This window comes from Rhagoletis pomonella, unplaced genomic scaffold, assembly GCF_013731165.1.
Source record: "Rhagoletis pomonella isolate Grant_MI unplaced genomic scaffold, Rhpom_1.0 Rhpom_scaffold_00004, whole genome shotgun sequence".
Classification (NCBI taxonomy): Eukaryota; Metazoa; Arthropoda; class Insecta; order Diptera; family Tephritidae; genus Rhagoletis; species Rhagoletis pomonella.
In genome coordinates this window covers 34955752-34980093 of record NW_023458558.1, presented here as the reverse complement: position 1 = coordinate 34980093, position 24342 = coordinate 34955752, and the positions used below count along the sequence as shown (strand labels likewise).

At 33.1% G+C, this 24342-nt stretch overlaps 1 protein-coding gene across 1 annotated transcript; it reads left to right on the top strand.

Moving 5' to 3' along the window:
* The first annotated feature begins 5721 nt into the window (after positions 1-5721).
* Positions 5722-23798, top strand: LOC118738208 (synaptic vesicle glycoprotein 2B-like). The gene is made up of 9 exons (XM_036469131.1): positions 5722-5985; positions 6064-6225; positions 10706-10868; positions 10968-11089; positions 11180-11486; positions 19407-19542; positions 22647-22930; positions 23540-23667; positions 23764-23798. Exons 1-9 carry the CDS (start codon positions 5799-5801, stop codon positions 23796-23798), a joined length of 1524 nt encoding a protein of 507 aa, XP_036325024.1. The 5' UTR covers positions 5722-5798.
* Positions 23799-24342: the final 544 nt, after the last annotated feature.

Sequence of the window (24342 nt, the reverse complement as noted above, 5' to 3'; positions counted from 1 at the left end):
TCTTTGAAGCATTTCGCTTATCACATTTATGCACAATCCGGATACCATAATTGCTACATCGTCTGCATACGCAACAACTTTGACCCCTTCCCTGTTGAGTCTTAGACGAATGTTGTTTAGTACGCAAGCCACAGTAGCGGCGACAGTACCTCGCCTTGCGGAGTCCCCCGCTTTGGATGACCGATGACTACGCTGGTGCCTAGCTTAGCGTTTACAATCCTTGTACGAAGCATGGTAGATATCCAGTTTACCAGGATGTTCTCAATCCTCAGGTTTCTGAGTGATTGCTCTATCGCCTCCAGGCTCACGTTGTTGAACGCCCCTTCTATGTCCAGGAAGGCCGCCAACGTATATTGTTTATTTTTCCGCGATGACTCTACCTTGTGTATGACCTCATGGAGCGCAAATTGTGTGGAGCGCCCTTTTAGGTAAGCATGCTGTGCAGTAGACAATTCTCCATTGCCTAGTTTCGAACGAATGTGCATGTCCAGTAGCCGCTCGAAAGTTTTCAGTACAAAAGACGAGAGACTGATGGGTCTGAAGTCCTTAGGCACCGTGTGTCCTCTCTTGCCTACCTTGGGAATGAAAACTACTTTAACACTTTGCCAAGTAGACGGAACATGGTTGAGCATTATGCATGCTTTGAAAATGCTATCCAGCCATGAAATAGCTCACGACTGGGCCTCCTGTAGTATTGCTGGAAAGATCCCGTCCGGACCCGGAGATTTGTACGAGCTTACCATGCCATGGTAAGCTCACCGTTACTCACTGAGGCGACCCGGTGTCAGTTAGGCACCGTAGAAATACAGTCCGTTACCCCCGACTACAAACGTAGTCCAATAGGCACGGTTCGCTTAACCCCTTGGATTGAGGAAAAATTCCGAACCATGATCAAAGGGCATTGCGATGGGCTGTGCTATTGAAGAGCAGCGAGCCATCCCGCGATTCCCCCTGATCTTAGCAGGATACCGTTCTGACAACGCACAGAACATACTGGAGTATCCATTTCCAGCCGGCACCCTCGGGGAGGGTTCAGTGGAGGAACAATTTTTTCGCCAGCCGCAGAACTTTGAAATTACCATTTATATGAAAAAGTCATGAACGACTTCCATACAAACGGAGCCCACAGTCATTTAAGATGTAACTTTTCCGTACAAGACTCTTAAGTGACTAATGCATGACATTCGCTACGGGAAGGTAAAATTATTGAGAGGCAGTCTGACGTTTGCCAGCAATATAATTTTAAAATTCGAACTCAAGCTCACACACTCATTCTCCTTTTTAATCTCAAACAACAATTGTAACAATTTAATTTTTTTATTTTCAATTTGATATGATTTTAAAATGTTTGCAAACTTCAGAAAAAATCATGGCCGACGAATAGAGAGAATAGAAGGTAAAATCTTCTTCTTCTTCTGTTTTTATCATGTACATGGTTACAGCCAAAGGAATGAGAATGAATAATTCTTTTTAAAGAGCTTTAGAAAAACCTGACACATCTGGTTTGGTTTGTAAGTGCCATTTAAACAACGATCTCGCCATTATGCTTGATTCTAATTGTTTCTTAAAAATAGTTGACATCCGCATTCGCATCCGCATCCGCTGTTAGCTGTTAGATATTCGCATCTATCCATCCATATAAAATACATGGAAAACTTTGGCCGCTTTGAGCGACCTCTAAATATTTTTTGATTTCCAAATAAAAAAATAAGGGTATATTTTTCGGTATAGAACAATCCTAGGGGGTGAGAGCATAAAAATTCCGACTACTTTTTCACATGCATTTTTCGACCAACCTAGTGTACAAGCTGGTTCCCAAGTAAACGAAATTCTCTACTTTCTCGAAATTATAACTGTCAACAGTGACGAGAGTGCCAAGGCGCGAATGTCTTGACTTTTTATTTGATGAAAGGAGGTACCCGTACTTGAAAAGAAGAACTAAAACTAGAATAAATACTGAATCACATGTCTGTAGGACTATCGATAGGACCAAAACCAATCGATAGTAACGAAAAATAAAAAAAAACATTGTTACTATCGATAGTGCTATCGATAGTTTTGCATTTCTAATTACAACTATTAATTGCAAACATATTACTTTGATCAGCTGTTTTTTTGCTGACAAATTGCTGCTGGTAAAACTTCCCCTCAATATCCCATGTTTCCAAGTTAGAATACGTGAAGTTCAAAATCGTGGCAAGTGCCGACTTCAAAAACGGAAACTTTTTCGATTTTCAGCTAGGTTTTCGATAAGGTTCTAGATGAATGATATATAAAAGTCGATTGTATACAAATTTATACATATATGTATACGCCGGCTATGGGGTGAGGGTGTTTCCCCCCCGGTCCCGGATTTTTCCTTAAATTTAGATGGGAGATAAAAATTATAAAATTTTGTTAAATTTGATTATTTAATATTCACATAGCCTTTATTATTATTTATTATTTATTATTTACAACAGGGGAAAATCAGAAATCAATAGAAGACGAGTTTCTTGCATACAACCAATTTGAGCTTAAAGGAACGCATTTGATCTAAACAATTAAAACAATTTTTTACGCATTCACTTGATCCGTACAACAGTAGAGCAAAATAAATTCTGCCTTTAGACGAAGTTTTATTAAAAAAAAAAAACACGGGTACTACGAAAATAGTTGGTATTTTTCAAAAACACTGAGTAAGGATGTAGTGATACCGTTGGAAATTCGTACCTGTACAACCATTTCTCGACTGTTTAAATTTCTCGATTGCTTATATAAAACTGCTTAAACTATTATACACATTTTTTCTTCAACTTCTTCTATCTATTTATCTATAAATCGAAAATAAAATGATTTGAATCAAATTCGATGCCTGATTTTTGGCCACTTTTACTTGATTTCTGGCCCACTGTGCATTGGTGTGCTTATTTAATATTTCCTCTTAGTTGCAATCCATTTGTAAGCATGTGTACATATGTAACAAGTTATTGAAAGTGAGCAGATTGTCTTGTATGTGACAAAATTGAAAACAAAAATCCTAAATACCTACTTGAAAACTAGCTTGTGAACTTTATGATGAGTACATATTATTAAGATAAGCTCTCATTAAGTGACAAAGTAAATAGTTTTTATCCCCATTTAAACGATTTATAGCCTAATGCTTATTATCGTTGTTTCAGCTGCGAGAAGAAATAAAATTATGCAGGCATATTCTGAAATTCGAAACTTTGAAATCGACTCGATTTGGCAAATATTTTTTAATTATATCCGATGAAAATAGGGAATAATATATAAGCTCGAAAGAAGCAGCAGTGGTATTAAATAAATCATTTTCATGCGATGGATTTTTAGTGGGTTGCTACGTGTTTCAAAAATCAAATTCAACTTAAATCATCAGTTAATTGAAATGCTACATACATATGGATGTACACCTGTTTTAATAGCCGAATTAGGCTAATTTATATACATGAATTATGAAATATTAAAATATGCGTGTCAGTCGAAAGAGATCTTTAGTTTAAAATTATCTTTGATCAGGCTTGCTAGCTTTTCGAAAAGTAACACCGTCCTAACTAAGTATATATACGTAATATTCGAGAAGAAATTTTTTGTTAAGGTCATTAGATTTGCACCATTCTTTCAAATTTCAAGTCGAAATAAAGACTTTTGCCTATACATGTGCGATAAGATTTTATTTCTTAAAATGAGAAATTTTTTGTCGGTACAGGGTAATCTGAAATTTGATGATCTTAAAAACCGCCACTACGCCAGATTTTAAAACTATGATAACCAATAGAATAACATGCGAATCAATCTTTGGTATTATCCTTCGTAATGTTATTACCCACGTCTCCACCTTCTACAGATTCTGTTAAAAAAACTGTGTTAAGACAGAAATGTCATACGGATACCGCAAATTTCCACTGTCAAACCATATCTGACTTGCCGAATTTCTTACCATCGCTGTCTTAACATCAGCTGTCATTTGGTAGGTTCACAACTCAGTTTTCATTTTACCACGCCATCTACATTGGGTACAGATTGATCTGATTGTCTTAATGCCATTTTGAAAGTGATATGTTAAGACAGCAAGTTGCCCAGATGAGAAAGCGGAACAAAGTTAAAACAGAAGTTTGACAGATGTTAAGACACATTTAATAGAAAATGGAGACGTGGGGTTAGGTATGTAACGTGATAACGGAAATGGCTGCATCATTTAGGCGCACGATTATTACATAGTTACTTCACGAACCTACGTGTAAACATTCCATAGCTAAACTCAAAAAACATTGTTCTATAACTAAGATGTCATTGGCGGATCTAGGTAAGGGGGAAAAAGAGATAGTAAAAAGTCTTTCGTAAGACAGATGGCAAGATAGTTCGAAAGACTTTTGTTATTCTAGTACGAAAGTCTTAAAAAAAGCTCTCTCATTCACCACTCGTGGACACGAGGATGTCATTTTATACTCGTCGTAAAAAGTACAAAGGCCCACATTTCTGGATTTACTTCGAGCACACATCTGTAGTCGAGTTGTGTATAATTTCCTCTCAATATCCCCTAGAGAAATTCACTGATCGAGCTTAGACATCTATCAGAGATGGTAATGGCTACATCATCAGCATAAGCAGCTTGTTGTAATTTAAATTACGTATGCCCATTAGGGTGGTACAAAAACAGTAAAGTCGGAATTATAATGTTTTCACCCCCTAGGATTCTTCTATATCGAAAACAAGTATATCCCGTATTTTTTATTTAGAAATCTAAAAATATTTAGATGGCGCTCAAAGTTTTCCATATATTTTTATATGGGGAAATAATAATTTTTCGTGGAAATGGTATAGAATTCTTGAAAATCAATATTTTACGATCGGAAAACTCTGGTTCTCCTCAGGAGATGTTCAATAATAATAGCCAATAGTTTATTTAACCATTTTTTAATACTTACGATTTTTTATTTGTCCCCCCGTTGCATTTTTCGGGGTTTTTGTGGGTTTTTGGCGGACCGATAAATTATTATTTAATTGCGATAAAAAATGGTTAAATAAACAATTGGGTATTATTATTGGGAATCTCCTGCAGATAAACGGAGTTTTCCGATAGAAAAATATTGATTTTTAAGAATTATATACCATTTCTGCGAAAAGTTGTTTTTCCCCATTAAAGTACATGGAAAACTGTGGGCGCTTTGAGCGCCCTCTAAATATTTTTTGATTTCAAAATAAAAAATACGGGTACATTTTTGTTGGTATAGAACAATCCCAGAGGGTGAGAGCATAAAAATTCCGACTTTACTTTTTCACATATATTTTTGGACGACCCTAATGCACATATGTATCTGTTTATAAAAAATGTAAATCAATATCAACTTCGATTAATTTGATAAGGCTAACAACCATCCTTTTTGCTCATTCTGAACGAATGCCTGATTCTGAATTGAGTAACAAAGAATTTGTAAAAGTTCGCGCCGTTATAAATAGTTACATATCTTTTTAGAGTGAAACTACATAGTACATATATACATTAGTATGTACATCTTGAAACACTTGTGCGGCGACGTACATAAGTATGTATACGAGTATACAAAGCGGGGGCACCATTTGATAAGACCGGTAGAATTCACTGCTATTAGTTCAGTTACAAATTGGCAGTATGTGGCTGCGGAAACGATAACCGTTACAAATCAAGTGATTCTGCTATAAACTATGTGTTGCATCTAATTAAGTGTATGCTAGTTGCATTCTAATACAAAGTGATATTCACTAAACAATTTCTTTTACAAATACCTACGCCAGTAAAAGTCAAAGCTAACTTAATAATGGCGACGAACGCCGAAGGTCCTTGTGAATCAAAATTACCTACTGTGTTGAATATAGGGGGAAACTTAACGACAAGCGAGGAAAATGCTTCAAGCACACAGCAAATTACAAGGTGCCCAGCCACTAGTGGGCCACAGGATACACAACTGCAGCAACATGACTATGAAGCTGTGCTCGATATGATAGGTGTGCATGGGGGCGGGTGGTTAAGCGTGTCCTTTATTTTGAACATGTGTGTGTATAATTTCATTTTCAATCTGCAAGGTTTCGGTTGTGCGCAATGGATAATACTGCTGGTGTGCGGCTTGCTTTTGATGGTGGTTATTGACGAAACAGTCGGCATGAGCATCATAACGATCGCTTCACAATGCGATTTTGCTACATCTGCGATTGATAAGGCCATAATGAATGCGTCTAGTTTTGCGGGTATGTGAAGAGCTGTCCTTTATTTTGTACGATAAAAACTCGTGTTTTAAAGTGCTGTAAAATGAAGTTAGATAGCTCTAAATAAGAAACTTTGATACTAAAAAAAAACACACACACAATGATTTGGCAAAAAAAAAACCTAGATAAAAAGCCGTGTGAAATATTTACTGAAATAATGCGAGGGACTAAATAACAGTAAATATTATGTGTATTCATATTAAAAAGGTTTAAGCAAAACAGTGAACACAATGTCTTCCGAGAATGAGGAAGATATAACAAAGTAAAATTCTGAAATAAACAAGCATTCTTGCAACACTCGGACTGCTTTGGGGCCTATATGGCCCACAGCCTTTTCTGGTCCGTCAAAAGGGTGTTTTGCAGATTGCCGCCGAGTGGCGAGGGGCAAAAAATAGTCAAGCCTACAGAAATTAAGATATATAGCATATTTGCAAATTCTGTGGGCTGGATGATTATTAGCCGACTGCCCACGTATCATAGACCAAAGCTTCTTATCTCTATAGTGTTTAATTTCACAAATAGCCTAAGGTTGGAGTGAACATATATTGGGTTAGCACCGTACATAGATCTACATACATATATATAGCGGCTGAAACAAATGACCACGCGTTGATTTTTTTTTTAATATTCGTAATGTGTTACAAGCAAATTTTTTTGCTATTTTTCTGTTAAAATACCATCCAAGCTTTAATCAAAACCCCATAAATCACAGTTTAAAACTTTATAAACAATTTGGGAAAATTCAACAAATTTTAAACTTTTTAATCTGAATCTTTATAACATTTTTGGGTATGCTGTTTTACAGTAGAGGTGGAGAAAACATCGATGGCACTGTCGATGCATCGATGTTCTTGCGCTTTTGTTAATCATCGATGGTTGATTGCGACTATCGATGTTTCCTTTGTACACTTCTGTAAATGTAAAGAACGACGATTTAAAGGAGATACCCAAAAAGTATGAACCTATGAAATTATATTAATTTCTAGTTTATAACATGTTCAAGCAAAAATCTAAATACTTTCGAAGAGGTTTATGTTAAACCCAACTTCCGCTAGATGACTCAGGTGTCCAGATATCTGAAAACCCCATATTTTTGGTCCAATATTGGCTCGTATTTGGAATGTACAATACTTTATGAAAGGAAATAGCTCCACAAAAAATCGGTTTGACTTATTTCATTTGTAAAAATATATATTAAAAACCTATTGGGTCGTATTCATAGTCATTCATTAAATTCATACCTAAAGCTAGTTGCGGCTTTTTGACATAATTTTTAGTGGGTTTTATGTCAGAAAAGCTACAACTAACCTTAAGTATCAACTTAGTTTCGACTTTTACCACCCTAGTTTTTATCAGAACAATCGATGTTACATGTTGTTTCAAAACATCGAAAACATCGATCTTTCTCCACCTCTATTTTATAGCCCATACAATTTTAGTGTAATGAAGTGCAAGTCTCTACCGGCTGAAAAACCCTGTTGACTTTCAAGAACGTTTTTTTTGAGATAGCTTTTGCGTTTTTGTTTTATATAACAAGTGCAATTTACATAAACTGGCGTTGATTTTTTAAAATTTTGTTGCGAACATTTGCATTTTATTTCATAAAAAATTACTGTTTATATGGAAAAAAGCGCAAAAATCCGTCACAAAAAAAAAGTTCTCAAAAATCAACGGGATTTTTTAGCCGTCTGAAACTTACACAAAATGGTATGCGCTATAAAACTTCATTCCCCATAAATGTTCCAAAGATTCAAATTAAAAAGTTGAAATTTTGATGAAAATTTGTTGAATAATCTTAAATTGTTTATAAAGTTGGAAATTGTGATTTGTATAGTTTTGGTTAAAGCTTGAACAATATTTGTGTAGAAAAGAAACAAAAAAATTTAACTTGAAAAACATCATGAATATTTAAAAAAATTAACACGTATTGGAGCCACTATATGCAGTAGACCGCAGCGCTAGTATACCCTCAAATAATAATAATACCCCTTCAATCGGAAAATGTGAGCTTATTTTTAAGGCTTTTTGAATAAATTGCAAAATTTCAAACTCGCAAAATTAAGCAGTTTATTGTAATGAATTGTGTTGTTTTAGGTAAAGTACAGGTTTTTGTGTTGTTGCTAATAAGACTCTTCTCAATCGAGAATTTTTAGATATTTTAAATTCAAAATTTTCATTAAGAACTTGCAAAAATTAAAAAAGAAGTATCTACACCTATAAAAAATATGCACTAATCGGTGCGCTTACTTCCAAAGAAGAATATTTCGCTCATACCTCATACAAATTAAGCGCTTCACTTCTCAGAAAGGAATAAGCCAGTTAAGCCTAGTACACTAAGTTATAACGTTGCAAGAAATTAGATAATAGGAGTACTGTAGGGTGCCACATGTACATATGTATGTATTAGGAATGCTAATCCCGGCATCCCGGCCTTTTTAAGGTTTCGAATATCCCGGAACGCTTGGCAAATAATTCGGGGTTTTTCGGGATTTGTAATTTGCAATGATGGCAATAATAGAAACTCCTTTTCTTGATCACTATTGGCTATATATATATTTTTTTAAATTTAATAACTAATATTTTTTTATAAATGTCTAGCTCATTATACATATAAAACCGTGCGATAGTAAATTTACACACAAAAATCAATATATTCGTGAAACCATGGGCCAAATATGTATAGTTTTTCACTCTGACATCAGCAATTCAAAAATCATTTAAAAAATTCAGTGAAATGTGCTTAGACAAGAAGTATGGGTATCGAATTAAAGATGAAATTCTGTCGAATTTAAATAGATTCAAGTTTTTGATGCAGAAGGACTGGTAAGTATTGAAAATGTCCTTTTAAAATTTTATCCTTGAAATTTCGCAATATTTGTTTTTAAAAAAATTAAATGTTAAGGACTGATATAAACTCGATAACGTCCTCAAATTTCGTCCTTCTAACTTTAACCGCTTTACCTATTCGTTCTTGTGAATCCAAAAAATTTTTATGTTTTTTAATTCTAAAGAGATTTTCTCTTGTATTTGGTACCCATAATTTTATTCTACATTGCACTGAATTTTTAAATAATTTTTGGAATTGATCATATCGTCGTTTAGAGTACAAAACCGCGTATCGTCATTCTGCAAAACCGCGTAACTGACATTGGCTGCCAAAAATTGAATTTGCTCACACAAGCTCTTGGCTCAATCCTTATCCATTCTTCCTGAAATATACTAGCCAGAAATGCGATTTCTTTATAAAAAAGAGAACCATTGTGAAATATGAGTGTTTTTACTCTCTAAAAAATAATTTATTCAACCTCACATACGTGGTTTTGCATTTTCTTGATACGCGGTTTTGCATTTTGTTGATACGCGGTTATGTACTTTAAACGACGATATGTTTGAAATTACAAAAGTCCTTTAAAATAAATCCTCACGTCAGAGAGAAAAAATAAAAACGCCACTTTAATTAAAAAGTAGGTTTCAAACCCATTTATTTATTATTTATTTTATGGTAGGAGAGCTTCTCAAACAATATAGACGCAATTTTTTCGATTTAAGTTGTTGAAATTGTGATAACGACACCCCGGGATCGGAAGAAGCTGAAAAATTAACATCCCTAATATTAACCATTCGTGTTTTTGTATAATATTTTATTTAAGTTGCTATGTCGATTTTTGACTAACTTCCCGAGGAGCTAGAACTTAAACTTAAAACGTAGCCCAGAACCCGATGACAATTTAGTGAGCGATAAATTAACCCGCTGGGTGGCGCAGTAGTCGAGATATTTGAAAATCCCGTTTTTTAATCCGGTTTGGTTCATATTTTTTAAAAGCGTCTATTGTTTTTTTAAGTGTCGGGAAATAAATCCACAAACAAATTAGCCGGTAGGTGGTGCGAGTGTTGATAATTTTTGCAAATCTGCATCTATGTTGTGAATTAGTTTACCTTGTATTTGTAGTCCGATTTGGCTCATATTTAGAAAGCTTGTTTAAAAAATATTTTTCTTTTTCTAATTTAAGTATTTACTGTTACTTATGATATTTATGGAATGTCTAATGGGTTAGATCCGTAATTTTATATGATAAATGTGTAACGAACAAAACACTTGTAATGATCTGAATTTACTGAATCAGCTTGAAATGGCTGGACCGGATGGAGAATCACACCATCTAACCATCACAACGACACTGTTTATGAAAATAAAGTTCCCCCCAGGTTCATGCCTCCAATTTCAGTTCAGAATAAATTTGCTCAAACTTAGGATCCATGTTGCAAATCTTTTCTCTTTATTGGACAAAAAATATATGTAGCTTAGAGTAAAAGGATTTTCGGTAAAAATTTTGAATTTGTTTCCAAATAACATATGATACAAAAGATAACTGAATATCTGACTTTATTGGCCTTTATATACAATTTATATTTATTATATCTGCGTAAAAAAAGGTCCATGTATATATTTAATTTTTTGCAGGCATCGTAATATTTTCATACGTTTTTGGATACCTCAGCGATACGGTGGGAAGACGGACCATATTGCTTTATTCTACCTCTGCGGCAAGTCTCATCTCCGTTGTATCCATTTTTATACCGAATTATTGGGCTTATGTGTTTATGCGTTTTGTTGTAGGCGTTTTGTAAGTAATGATGCTGTTATTATAAATTGACTGTTTTTAATTTTCCAATCAAGCATCTTTAGTAAATATGTACATATTTATGTATGTTGTATTTAAAAGTTATGCAGGCCCCTCCACCATAACGTTTGCATATTTAGGAGAGTTCTTCACAGTACGCCATTGTGCTATAGCCCTTAACTATGCCAGCTTATTTATTGGCTTAGGGATGGCTTATGTACCGGGTACGTTTTGGAATTATTAAGAAATTTAATTACAACATTTATATTTACACGTACAGTTGTAAGAAAAGTGTTTTCCTTTTATATTCACAGCAATCGCTTGGCCGGTGCTTTTGATGGATTGGTCCCTACCGATAAGCGATAGTTTCGCTTTTCGTCCATGGCGTCTATTGACGCTCTTTAATCTGTTACCGGGATTTTTGGCCATTGGATTTTTACTGCTACTGCCAGATAGCCCCAAAGTCCTGTTATCTTTGGGTAAACATGATGAAGCTCTATCAGCTGTTAATTGGATATGTAAACGCAATACCGGTAAAGATTTAAAACAAATTGGTGTAGAAAAATTGAAGGCCGAAACCGAATTTGAAACCGATAGAGTGTTTTTAACAAGCAAGTCGTGGTAAGAATCAAAAAAAAAATTTATTATTAATATGTATAAATACAAATAAGTCACGAGAAACCATTTAAAAGCTTTACAATTTCATAGCTGATCTTGAATTTTGCGTTTCTTCCTTTTATTTCACTTTCACCTCCTGCCTGTTAAGAATAAATGACGCGCTTCATAATTACCGAGGCTTGGATTTTGGTGAACTAAAGCGAACAAAAAATTACCTTAAAAAATGACAAAATGCTCTTAATAATCCTTAACCAGTAATTATATTCATAAACAAATTTAAGAGTACCTCTTTTTCATGATCCAATGAGCGGATCTAAACAAAATTACAATTCGCCAAAAAAGTAAAACCTTGTAAATTACCATGCATATTGTATTATTATTATTAGAAAAAAAAGAACAACTCTAATGGAAAAATGTCAGGCCCCGAGGGCCTGAAGCCAAAAACGGACTAAAAAAGATTAAATTATTTGGTTGTATCTTTCGAAGTAATTGTCATAGGAAAAAATGCTTCGATAATTTGGTGCAGAATAAAATAATTAACATTTTTTTGATACACTCTTTTGACCTAAACAAAGTTATTGTGGTTTTTGCAATCAAAACCAAAATTTTTATAAATATTTCTAAGAATGTGAATGCTCTTTGCATTATTTAAAGGATAATTCAATGCAGTTGTATCAAACATTTTCTCTTTTAAGGATCATTGCAATTTAGGGGCATACAAGGCAAATGAAAGTCAAAAGTTAAGAAAAATTTTCATAATGCAGTTCTCTATTTCAGTAAAAGGAAAAAAATTTAACAAATTTTTCTAGGGTATACATTTTAAGGCGACAGAACCTTTATTAGGTTGAATGGCCAACACTTTGTTGGAAAAGTTTGTATTTAAGTACTCAACGAGTTTTGCCTTAGAATGAAATAAGCACGATTTGGATTATTGGGGTGACCCTTATTTGAAGCAGTGGAGGTTTAACCTCCAGTTAGGGACGGTTGTTCTGGTTATCACTACCTCCCAGTTAAACATCATTATCGACGATTTCGACATCACGCATATACATATGTATACGGTGACCAGATCTCTGTGGCCATAAATCGGGACATTTATAAAGCCTCGAATCCGAACCTACAATTTTGTTCTTAGAATAAAACGACATAACTTCTTTTTTTTAGAGAAAAATTTTAATAATTAGCACAAAAATGTATACACACAATATATATGGTGGAGAGAATGTAAATAGAGAAGAGACATTTTAGAAGTTTTGGCTACTTTTCTTTGTTTGAAAAATGTTAATTACTTTTTTATAAAAACATAACTTACTATCTAAAAAAAAAATGGAAGTCTAAATTTCAAACATTGTAAAACATTTATAAAAATTGAACGAATGCTAACAAATGTTGATCAAAATTTTAAAAATTTTTATCGCTTTTCTAGGATTGTCTTGAGCCCATTAAATTTTAGTCTAATACAGTGCAAGTTTGAAGTAGCTTGGACTTACCGTTGATTTTTGGCAATTTTTTGTTCCCGCGTATTCTTCCATACGAAAAATATGTTCCAACTAGGGCTGTGCGATTATTCGATTACTCGAGCAAGATGGTTAATCAATTACTCGAGTAATCAAGATTTTGATTACTCAAAACGATGATTAATCGAGTTACTTGAAATATGATTACTGAAAAAAAATAATTTTGCTCGTTAAACGAGTTTGCTTTGGAAAATGCTTATTTTCTTTTCTACATTCTGTATATGAAAAAAATTTTTCGTTTTAATTTTTGAAAACAGAAACGTTGGTTTCAAAGTATCAAGGAACTTTAACTACTTTATACATATGTAAAGAGTTGAAATGTTGATTACTCATTTTACTCGAAATGTTGATTAATCATAAAGCAACTTACTCAAATATTTGTTTTTTTTGGTTAATCAAAAATTTTGCGTACTCGAGTAACTGAAATTTTGAGTAATCATAATTTCCAAATAATCGAATAATTGAGTTAGTTACTTTATGATTAATTAAAATTTTGAGTAATCAATTAATCGCACAGCCCTAGTTCCAACACCTTCCGCAAAAAAAAAAATACCAAAAATTAACGTTAAATCCTAGCTATTTCAAATTTTCACTTTGAATTGAATGGGCTACAAAATTGCATACTCAGAATGTGTCTTAGAAATCTATTTAAAGACCTCAAAATTTTGATGCAACTTTGTCGAATTTTGCTAATTTTTGTACAAATTTTGAAAATTTGACTTATATGGTCTTTGTTAGATAACGAGCTATGCATTCATAAAAAAGTATTAAGCCTTAAATAATCGCCAAAGAATGTTAAAATGTTTCCTTAATATATGTATTTATCATATCCATGATTTTTTAGGGGGAATTAGTATTATTTTTTATGATTTCACTAAATTCAAGTTAGAATTGTTTCATTAAAAAAAAACAAAAAAAAATACAAATAATTTTACAAGTAATTTTTAAGCAAAAAACAAAACCGACTTCAATTCTCATATAGAAATTTAAAAGTACCGTTAATTTTTTACCGATCCAATGAACGGACCTAAACTAAATTAATAATGGGACCACCTCTGAGGTATACATTTCCTTATAGAAATCTGTTAATGTGGTCCAAAATTATGCATTAACATACATCACAAAATTATTCCGACAAATTGATAACTTCCTGTTTGAAGTCGGTTGAAAACCCATAAAAAAATTAAGAGCAGAATGATAGACTGCAAGAGTACCAGTTTGACAGAATAAAAAGTAACCAAAGATCATAGAAAATAAGTCCTTTGTGATAACAAAAAAAAAAAGTTTTTACGAAAAATTGGTTTTGGACCAGAGTACAGGAAAACTCTTATTAAATTAATAAAGAAAACACTGAAACTCGGGACTTAATCGGTACAAATATGAAAAATCGGGACACTTATACGTCCCGACTTTAAAAAAATATTCAGCGGGACAATTTTCTCAAAATCGGTACTGTCCCGCCAAAATCGGTACGAATGGTCACCGTATGCATATAACATCTGATCGATAAAGCTGTCGTTGCAATTAACCAGAGATTCTACCTCCGTTAACTAGACATTGAACAACCGGCCGTTGATGTTAACTAGACATGGTGCCCTCAGGATCAGTTCTTTATCCGAAATATATATTATTGTACTTCGAACAAATTTTAACATTAAAATTTTGACTTTGATTGCAAAAGCTGCATTAATCCGTAATGGTCACACCTCCAAAAAATAGTGTAATAGTTACACGGTGTTCAGTAGACCCCAAGCCAATAAATAGATGCCACGTACGTTCTATTTTATACATATATCGACTCATATCCTACATTGACGTTAAGTCTAAAACTTTCTCTTTGCTACCTGACAGGATTTTTACCAACTTTTAAATAATAACGAGATTTAAAACGAATTAAATAAAAGAAAAACTTTGTAAAAAATTTTACATTTTGCTATAGATCAAAAAGCTTGTGTTTGGATGAACTTTCAAAAAAATATATTTGTTTTAAATATCAAATAGTTAATTTCGTAAGGCTCGTAAAATTAAAGGATAAACGAAATAAAAGGAAAATCGTTTTTTGCACGCTAAATTAATTATTTAACTTATTTTAATAAAAAGTAAGTAGTTTTTAAAATAAATATATGACATTAATCGCGTCTACCAAAATCGACGCGCAATGTATGTATGTATTTGCCTAGTGAGAACAAACCTAGACAGGGTGGTAGGACAGGGTAGTAGAATAAATTATATAGGAATGTATTGAAATCGGTGATTCCAGTAAGACATATGTAATAGGTTTGTTCCACAAGCTACTTGAAGGCACTTCGAGTTACACACACGCGTTCCTCAAGTAGGTTTTAGAGTTTATTTGATATACGCTGACATTTTGCACTTTGGTCGAGTTTTTCTACAAGCAGCTTGTGGAACAAACCTAATTTTAATTAATCTTATATTTTTTTTTGCAATGAGGAGACTCTAAATAACACTGTGGAACAAATTCAGGATAGCAAAAGTTAGGTCGATTCAGAGAGTGAGGGGTGAAAATAGAGGCTAAATTAGAAGACCCGTATCGCGGCGTTTGTTTATGTTAGTTCGAATTTTTTTTTAATCGACCTTCGAACTTTGCAGTCAAATGCCGATTTTCAGCATATTGTTTAAATGGTTTTTTGGCTATAACTCGTCGACTAATTGATATTTTTTCAATCTGTTAAATCCAAGTTATTGCTAGAGACCTGTGCAACAATTAAAATTAAAAAAAAATTGATTTAGAAAATTTGTGTAGTGCTTATGAAGCAAAATGTTGGAAATTTTTTTTTCATGCTTTTTGAACATATTTTCCACAAAACTAAGTCTTTTTTGCTTTCTGTTTGATCTATAATATGCTTCTCAGTTTCTTCAATAAATTTCATTTGAAAAGAAAACAATCATAATACAAAACTTGCGTTTTCCAGCTTAATATTAATTTACTTCTTATTTCTTATGTACCAATTTTTTTCAGTGTTGGTTTTGAAGAAACATTGAAAAAGAAATTATAAAAATATGGAAAAAAATATTATTTTGAAATGTTAGTTATGAAAAGTTTTAAGTAAAAAAATTAAATAAATTAAATTAATGATTTGGCCAGTTGCCGTTTAGCAGACCAAGATATTAGAGAGAGTAGTGATGTTGATCCACAGCCGCCTGCTAAACGGCAACTGGCCAATATACATGTATGTGCACGTAATTACAATACTGGCTATATATAATTCTGCTATACTTAATTCTGCCTTGCTTGTGTGGGCAATAAGTTGATTGGTCTTATGATACAAAAAAGTAGGTGCAGTGCCAATGAACTCTTCGATACATCTTGCGTTGGTATTCAACCTGCAGATCTGGAGTTTTTGCAAAACTCTAATAAGAAATATTATTGCGGTGTCTGCGCTTCTGCGCGACGAAAGTCATTTCGTTCGCCTTCTCCACCCGCTGTTCTGGATGTAAGGGTCTGATTATGCATACTTCGCATAACTTCGCACAACCATTTGTACCAGTGCAATAAAAATGTTACTTAAGAAAATGTGAAGCAAAATCTAAACTCAACAGATCGCTAAGTTTTTAAAAGTTCTGCTAATTTCTGGGTAATGGAATACATACAAATTAGATACAAAGTACATACGAAATTACAGTTTGAAGTTTATGCGAAGTTGTCGAAGTTATGCGAAGTATGCATAATCAGACCATAAGGCTCTCGCCAAATCAAAGTGAACATACTAACAAACAACAGGAATAACTTTGCACTCTCTATACAGTGTCATTGTCTCACTCCGTGATGAGAACGTTCGTATGAGTAGCATGATCAGTGCACTGTGAGAAGACAATAATAAATTAGAAAGAAAAGCCGACAGTATGCACTCGGATATCATCTCTCAGCAGCGAAATCTGAGTGATACGAATGAAGCAATTGCTGCACTCATCAGGGATGAATAAATGAAACTTCTGATTGTACCTAATATCATAAAATAAATACACCTAAATGAGACAGATTGACCCTAAAACAAGTTACATCATTCGTCTGTAGTTTTTTTTTTAATTTTATTTAAAATATCAATACAAAAGATGGATGTACATTAGACTGTATCACTAAAAAAGTTGCGGGATTACAAAGATTGTTATATTTAAAAAAATTAAATTTGTATAGTGTCATAAAGAAATTAATTTAAACACACTGAACAATCAATCTAGGGTTGCAAAAATTAATACATTTGTTTTCTAATCAGAAAATTGTTTAAGAAGATATATTGGATTTTTCATGAAGCTACTCAGATGTCTCCAAACATAAAGACACTAGTATATAATTACTACTTTTAATGGGACTCTCTCTCAATATACTTTTATCTTTTAATATATTTTTAGGCATGAAACCGTTAAGAATATTTGGCTGGAAACTCGTCCGTTGTTCCGCCGTCCATACGCTCTAAATTTTTTGATATGTTGTACTGTTACGGCCGGGATGTTCTTCAGGTAATAATAATTGTTCTTTGGTTCCATCTGCATATTTACACGCAAGTAGGTATACATTACCGTTACTCTTATTGGGGGAAAAAATTACATACATACACATCGTCACCCTTATGCTAGAAGCTTGAATGTGCAAATTCACCGATTTTGAGTTATTGAGTTGACTTGATTAACCTTTGGTTGTTTCATGTTATACCTAAACCCAGAATACCGCGCGTACACGGAAACCACATATTTCACAATGTCATTTGCATGAATGCAGAGTTAAGTCTCATAAAAAAACTTTCAAACTTGGTTTCCCAAAAATTTCATTTTTACACATTTATGTTTCTGACATGCGGGGGGCAATAACTATGTATGTAATAAGTAGGGCTCAGAAAATATGAGCTCAAAATTCAAAAATATGAGCTTTAAAAAAGTAAAATGCAATTAAAAATATTATCATAATATTTTATTGCCGGAACAAAAATAAATAATACATGTATTTTAACGAGAAAAGAACGAAAACAATTCATTCAAAAATGCAATACATATTTAAATATGTGTAAAATTAGTTACTAATCAAGCAGAGAGTTACAATCTGGTGTAAACAGAAAACTGGAAATTTAATACAGGGGTTCAGATGAATTTGTGGGAAAAAATTATGTGTCATTTCTTTGTCAAAAGATGTCGCACTAAATTTAAGTGGTTGTAAGTTAAATAAAGCAAAAATAGCACTTTTTTTCAAAATATGCATTAACGATTGAATTCCCCTTTAGGAAATTTCGTGATTAAATAGTAAAGACAACTTAACTATTTCCATTCCTCGATTCCTAGCCCTAGTTAAAAGTATTGTACAGTAATTGAACTTTTTACCAAAAGGTGGAATCGCAGCCCACAAAACAAATTTGATGGGTTAAAGCAAATTACGCTCGAAATTTGGCGCGCAGACTTAAACAATTTGATATTTTATTGCATGTGAAATATGCAATATGTACACGGTGACCATTCGCACTGTTCCAAATAGGGATATTTGCTATAAGCTAACTTTAAGTTGATTAGGAAGGAGCTAAAAGTCACTTATTATCTGTATATATTCTTTGACGAAAGCTAACTATATTTCTATGGCGATGGCCGCGAAATAGCCAAGGGTGGTTACCTGTGCATTAGGTGTAGTCAAGGGTGGCTACCTCTGCATTTGATGTAACTAACTTGTAACTAACTAATCTTGGACATAAAATATCAATAGGACAAACAAAATATTTTTTTAATTATTTTATAAAATTTCATATTTGTTTACATATTCTCCTGTAGGTGGTCCCATATTCCAACTCCGTCAGACATAATTTCAAAATGATAATATGAAATTTCGATCTTCCTTTTATTTGTCCTCAATTCGAAAAAGTATTTGCGAAGTGCAGGATATTTAAATAGAAATGCGTTTAAAGAAAACAATCTCCGTCATTACTCCTGCATTACTTGTCAACTAGTTTCAAGTTAGCTTTTTGTAGCTAACTACGGGTTATATATTTTTATAGAAATCCCGCAAGAAAGCTAACTACAAGTGGGTTATTTTTTATCAATTGATAATTTTTTTCTGCTGCGTTAAGAACGTTTGCGGGTTACCACAATTGTTCTCTGGCAGCGACGCGACCATAAAAATCAAAACAATTTTCCAAGTGAGTGCAAACTTTTGCAGGGCAGTGCAAGTGCCCCGATTTTTCATATTTGTACCGATTAAAGGCCGATTTTCAGTGTTTTATTTATTAATTTAATAGGAGTCTCCCTAAAATATGTTACTGCTTTGTTTTTCTTAAAAACAAAATGGGATGTTCGCATTCGATGCTTGGGAAACGTCCCGATTTTCTCCACAGAAATCTGGCCAACGTAAAAATGTACCTATATAAAACTACTAATATGTTAATTTAATTTACAAATTTTTCTTTTTAAGCTCCACCGGCATGTCTCTTTGGTTTTCAGAGATCCAAAATAGAGCTAACTCAAATACAAATGGAAGTCATCTGACTATTTGCGAATTGATTGATCTTTCAATACAGGATGATGAAGCGCTAGCCAATTCTACGCAGGTGCGTGTCTTTGTATCCTTACAGGGTTTTTACACGATATGCATTTGCATATGTAATTAAATTATGTAGTTAAAAAAATATCAGCTTTCATTAAGAAGTTATAAGTGTTGAATCTTTGTGGACATTAGTTAAATTGTTGACTATGTATTATCAAAACACGTAATTCATGGGAGAGGTTCTCCTATTTCTTGTGTGGCGCTGTAACTGTCTAAGCGATTTTTTGTCGAGTTCTATAAAAAACGCTAGTCGTTTCAATTTTTTACTACACTGAGACAACTTTTTTAAAAAAAGTTATGGTGTTAATGATGTTTTTATACATTTGATGAGCATGAAATTGTATTATAACTTTGGTGCGTCGATTGTAAGAACCAGAATAAGAAGAGATATACCCATTAAAATGGGTACTTATATGATCAGAACGTCGAGCTGAGCCGATTTAGGCATATCCGTCTATCCGTCTGTTTGTATTGTAAGCACTCCAGTCTCTATCAGGATGAAATTTGTCGTAACCGGAAAAATCGGACCAATATAACATATAGCTCCCATACAATTGAGATCTTTTATTATAATTCCTCCATTTATGCAACTAGGAACGTGAATTTTCGCACTTGTTTCACTAATTATCAACAGAATACTTATAGTGAAAGTTACAAAGATCGAGTCACTATAACCTATAGCTCCCATTCAACTGATTGCTATAAATGCGGTTTTACTTCAAAATTCCTTTATTTGGACACCTAAAACCAAGAAATTTCGTGAGCTATTTTCTAAATAATCATACAAAGTCTACTGAGAAAATCATCCAGATCTGTCCTGTATCGAATCGAAAGTGCCATATCTTGTCGGCCAATTTTTTTCTATGGAAAAACTTTCCACTGCTTCGTTTTTATGAAAAATAATTGCTTTAAGCAATTACACCGCCAAAATCTAAAGTATTTATGGATATATTTTTACAAAGTTAGTGATAACACAGCAAAGTACAAGCATTGCTTTAAAGCCCTAAAGTTTCGTGGGAACGTATTTTTATCAATTTTTTGTCTAATGGCGATTTAGTTTCTACAAAAAATATTGCCTTTTCATCGTTCTCTTCTTAGTGTTTGTTAACTAATGAATAAATCGACACCTGAGTGGAAGATCGATTTATCTCGGCACCAGTTCGAAAACGCCCTATTTTGGAAAGTTTTCTGAGATAGGGTATTTTCAACCAATTCTGAGTTCTGAATTACAACAACAACATTTGAGCATAGCCTCCATATCGAAACGTAAGACGTATTCTACGTCAAAGTCGTGTTTTTAGTTATTTTGGCTGTGTCATATAAAATGCAGGGACGGTAATCATTATGAGTTAAATAATTTAAATCAGCATTAACCCATTATTTCATGATTTTTATTTTTTTCGCTTATAATAATTATTATTGAGTTTTATTTTTCCGCTCAACGGAAATAATTATCATTTGATTTTTAGTTTTTCGATCACAAATAATGATTATTTTATGATTATTTATTTATTTATTTTCTCCCTCAGAAATAAAAATTATTAATGATTATTTATAAAACTGAAAAGGCCATACAGACGCAAACTTCTGACATTTTGACCTGAAAATTTTGGGGCTTAACCCTTTTGTTAAGGTTTCGCTACCTTTAAAAAGAATTCGTCGGGAATTACGCTGGTATAGCTTTTGAATATTTTGAATGATCATTATTTTTAAAGTGAAAAAGTAAAACTCAATAATAACACAGGTCTACAAAAAAAATCGATGAGAGATTTCTTTGACCAAACCTAGCCTGCTATATGTTTTTGGGGTCGCCTAACATGAATCTGAAGTCCGTTTTGCTCCATCACGTCTAAATTTTTTCCTAACCTCAAACAACACCTCGGAATTTCTCTGTCACGTAAAACTTCAGATTCATGTTCAGCGACCCCAAAAACATACAACAGACTAGGTTTGGTCAAAGGAACGCCGCATCGATTTTTTTGTGGACCTGTGTAATTATTATCTTTGAGCGAAAAAATAAAAATCATCAAATAATCATTATTTTTGATCGAAAAAAAAAACAAAAATCAAGTAATAACAATTTGATTTGAGCGAAATAAAACTCTAATATTAATTATTATTTGCATCTTTATTGATTCAACTCGAAGAATAAAAATCACTGTAAATTACAGTAGAACGTACGAACACAAATACGTGAGTATAGTTAAAATTGTTCTACGACGATTACAACTGTTGATTTTTTGGTGAAAATTTAAAAAATAATTACTATTTTCCGTCCCTGATAAAATGTGCCGCAATGCGTCGTGACTTTTCAGACTTTGCGCGAAAAGCGCATAACGCAAAAGGTATGTCACATATAAACGCCGGAAAATCCCTTTCGCTTTGTTGCATACAAAAGGAAGAAAAATTATCGATATAAGTAGGTATCGATACTTTCGGTTCACTCATCTAAGTTGTATCGAAATAACGATTTGAGTAAACTCATTTAAGTGCCGGTCGCTGTGGTGTAGTGGTAAGCAGTGCGCGCTTTCACTCATCAGCACTTGGGTTCAAGCCCTGGTCAAAGCAACATCGCAAAAAAATATAGAAAAAGGGTTTTTCTTAACAGCGGTCGTCCCTCGGTAGGCAATGGCAAACCTCCGAGCTTCTGCCATGAACAGCTTCTCATAAAAATACAATCGCCGTTCGGAGTCGGCGCAATACTGTAGGTCCCTCCGCTTTGTGTGACAACATCCAAATGCGTGCCAGATGATCTTTTCTTTCAAAGTTTACACTGCTGGAAAATTTAAATAAGGATTAAAATTTAAAAACTTATTAATACAGCTAAAGTAAAATCTGTGGAAAATTAACAATAAAATACTTTTTTCGCAAAATCTATAAAGGGCTCTTTTATTTCTCAAAAAACCCTGGGTAACAGTTATTCGTCGCCACGCTGTTTGTATATTTTTATATGAGAATTGAAGTCGGTATTGTGTTTTGCTTAAAAATTATTTGATTTAGGTTTTAATTTCTTGTATTTTGCGTGGGTATTTTTTAGAATTTCTATTTCAATTTATAAATAAACTTTTTACTTTATAAACTTTTTACTCAAATGTTCTTTTTTTATAGACCTGCAGCGATCACATCAGCAACAAAACTTATATTGATTCGATTTTACTTGGGCTGTGCTTTGTGGTGGGCTATGCTTTGTTAGGCCCGGTAATAAATATATTTGGACGCAAAGCTACAATTATTGGATCTTTACTTTTGAGTGCCATATTCGGCGTTCTTATTCTAGTTTTGGTTAATCCAATGGCGATCGTCATATGCTTCATTCTATTTGTCACTATGCCAGGTATCTGCATATCGCTATTGGGCAGCGGAGTGGTCGATCTGGTGCCTACACATTTGCGGTATTTAAATATTCAAATGACTAAGAGTTATTAATAGGGACGGTAATCATTATGAACTAGTAAATTAATTGATGGTTTCTATTTTATTTTCGCTTAAAAATAATAATTATTAATTGGTTTTATTTTTTCGCTCAACGAAAATAATTATTAGTTGACTTTTATTATTTCGATCAGAAAAAATTATTATTTTATGTTTTTTATTATTCCGCTCAGCGATAATAATTATTATAATGTTTGATTTTTCCACTTAAAAATAATGATTATTTATAAAATTTAAATGGTCCTACAGACCCAACCAATTGAGACACTCGTTTTATAAGGGTGTCGCTACTCCTGAAAAGAAAATCACGCTGGTATAGCTTTAGAGTTTTTTGAAAAATCATTACTTTTAATTGAAAAAATAAAAACCATGTAATAATAATTTCCTTTGAGCGAAACAATAAAACTCAAATATAAATTAATATCTCTAATCCTTATTGATTAAACTCCAAGTAAAAGGTCACTGATTACAATTTGTTGATTTTTTTTTTGTTAAATTGAAAAAAATAATGATTATTTTCCGTCCCTGGTTTTTAAATTGCAACAAATAGTAATACCATTATTCCGCAGTGGCAAAGCTGTTTGCATTTGGTCATTGCTTGGGCGTGCTGGGAGCATTTTCGGAAGCAATGTTATCGGTGCGTTATTAGCCTCTTACTGCAATTTCACATTTAGCTTCTTCGCTGGCTCCGTAATTGGTAAGTGCGAAATCCAAACTCAATAAAAATAATTGCAAACTATATAGTCATCTACTTATTTCTTTATGTTAACTGTTTTATTTTGTTTTTACATAGTTTGTATGTTCCTCACAATCATACTGCCTATTTGAGTACAACAAATATTTCTGACGACTGTTAATTTCAATCGAAAGCTGTGAGCGTACCTTCGTTGTTGAAGTGAATCTATTATTTTGTCAAAAAGTGTATTATACATATAAATATATATGTACATATGTCTAAGATGACAATGGTATAACATTCTTATGTGCTCTCTTTTTGCATATACAAATAAAGTTAGTGCAAGTATTGCACACTATCCGCCATCACGTCTTCTAATTTCAGCTGCGCTGATTACCTCCGCATAACAGGTTATGGGCTTAAATTAATTAACTGTGAACGCGTGCAAATTTTTTGTTTCGAAATTTTCGGATAAAATAAAAAATAATCTTGTTAGAAATATTTTTTTTTTCAAAAGTTCGGAAATGTTGTCAAATTTAGTTTCGTTTCCATTTGAAAAATTGCGCGGTCGTGAGAACTTCGATATATGGGAACAACATGCGAAATCGTACTTCGTGATTAAAGGCTGCTTTAAGATTGTGGAAAATGAACTATCAAATTGAGCTACGGAAAGTGAAAAATCATTAGATGCAATTA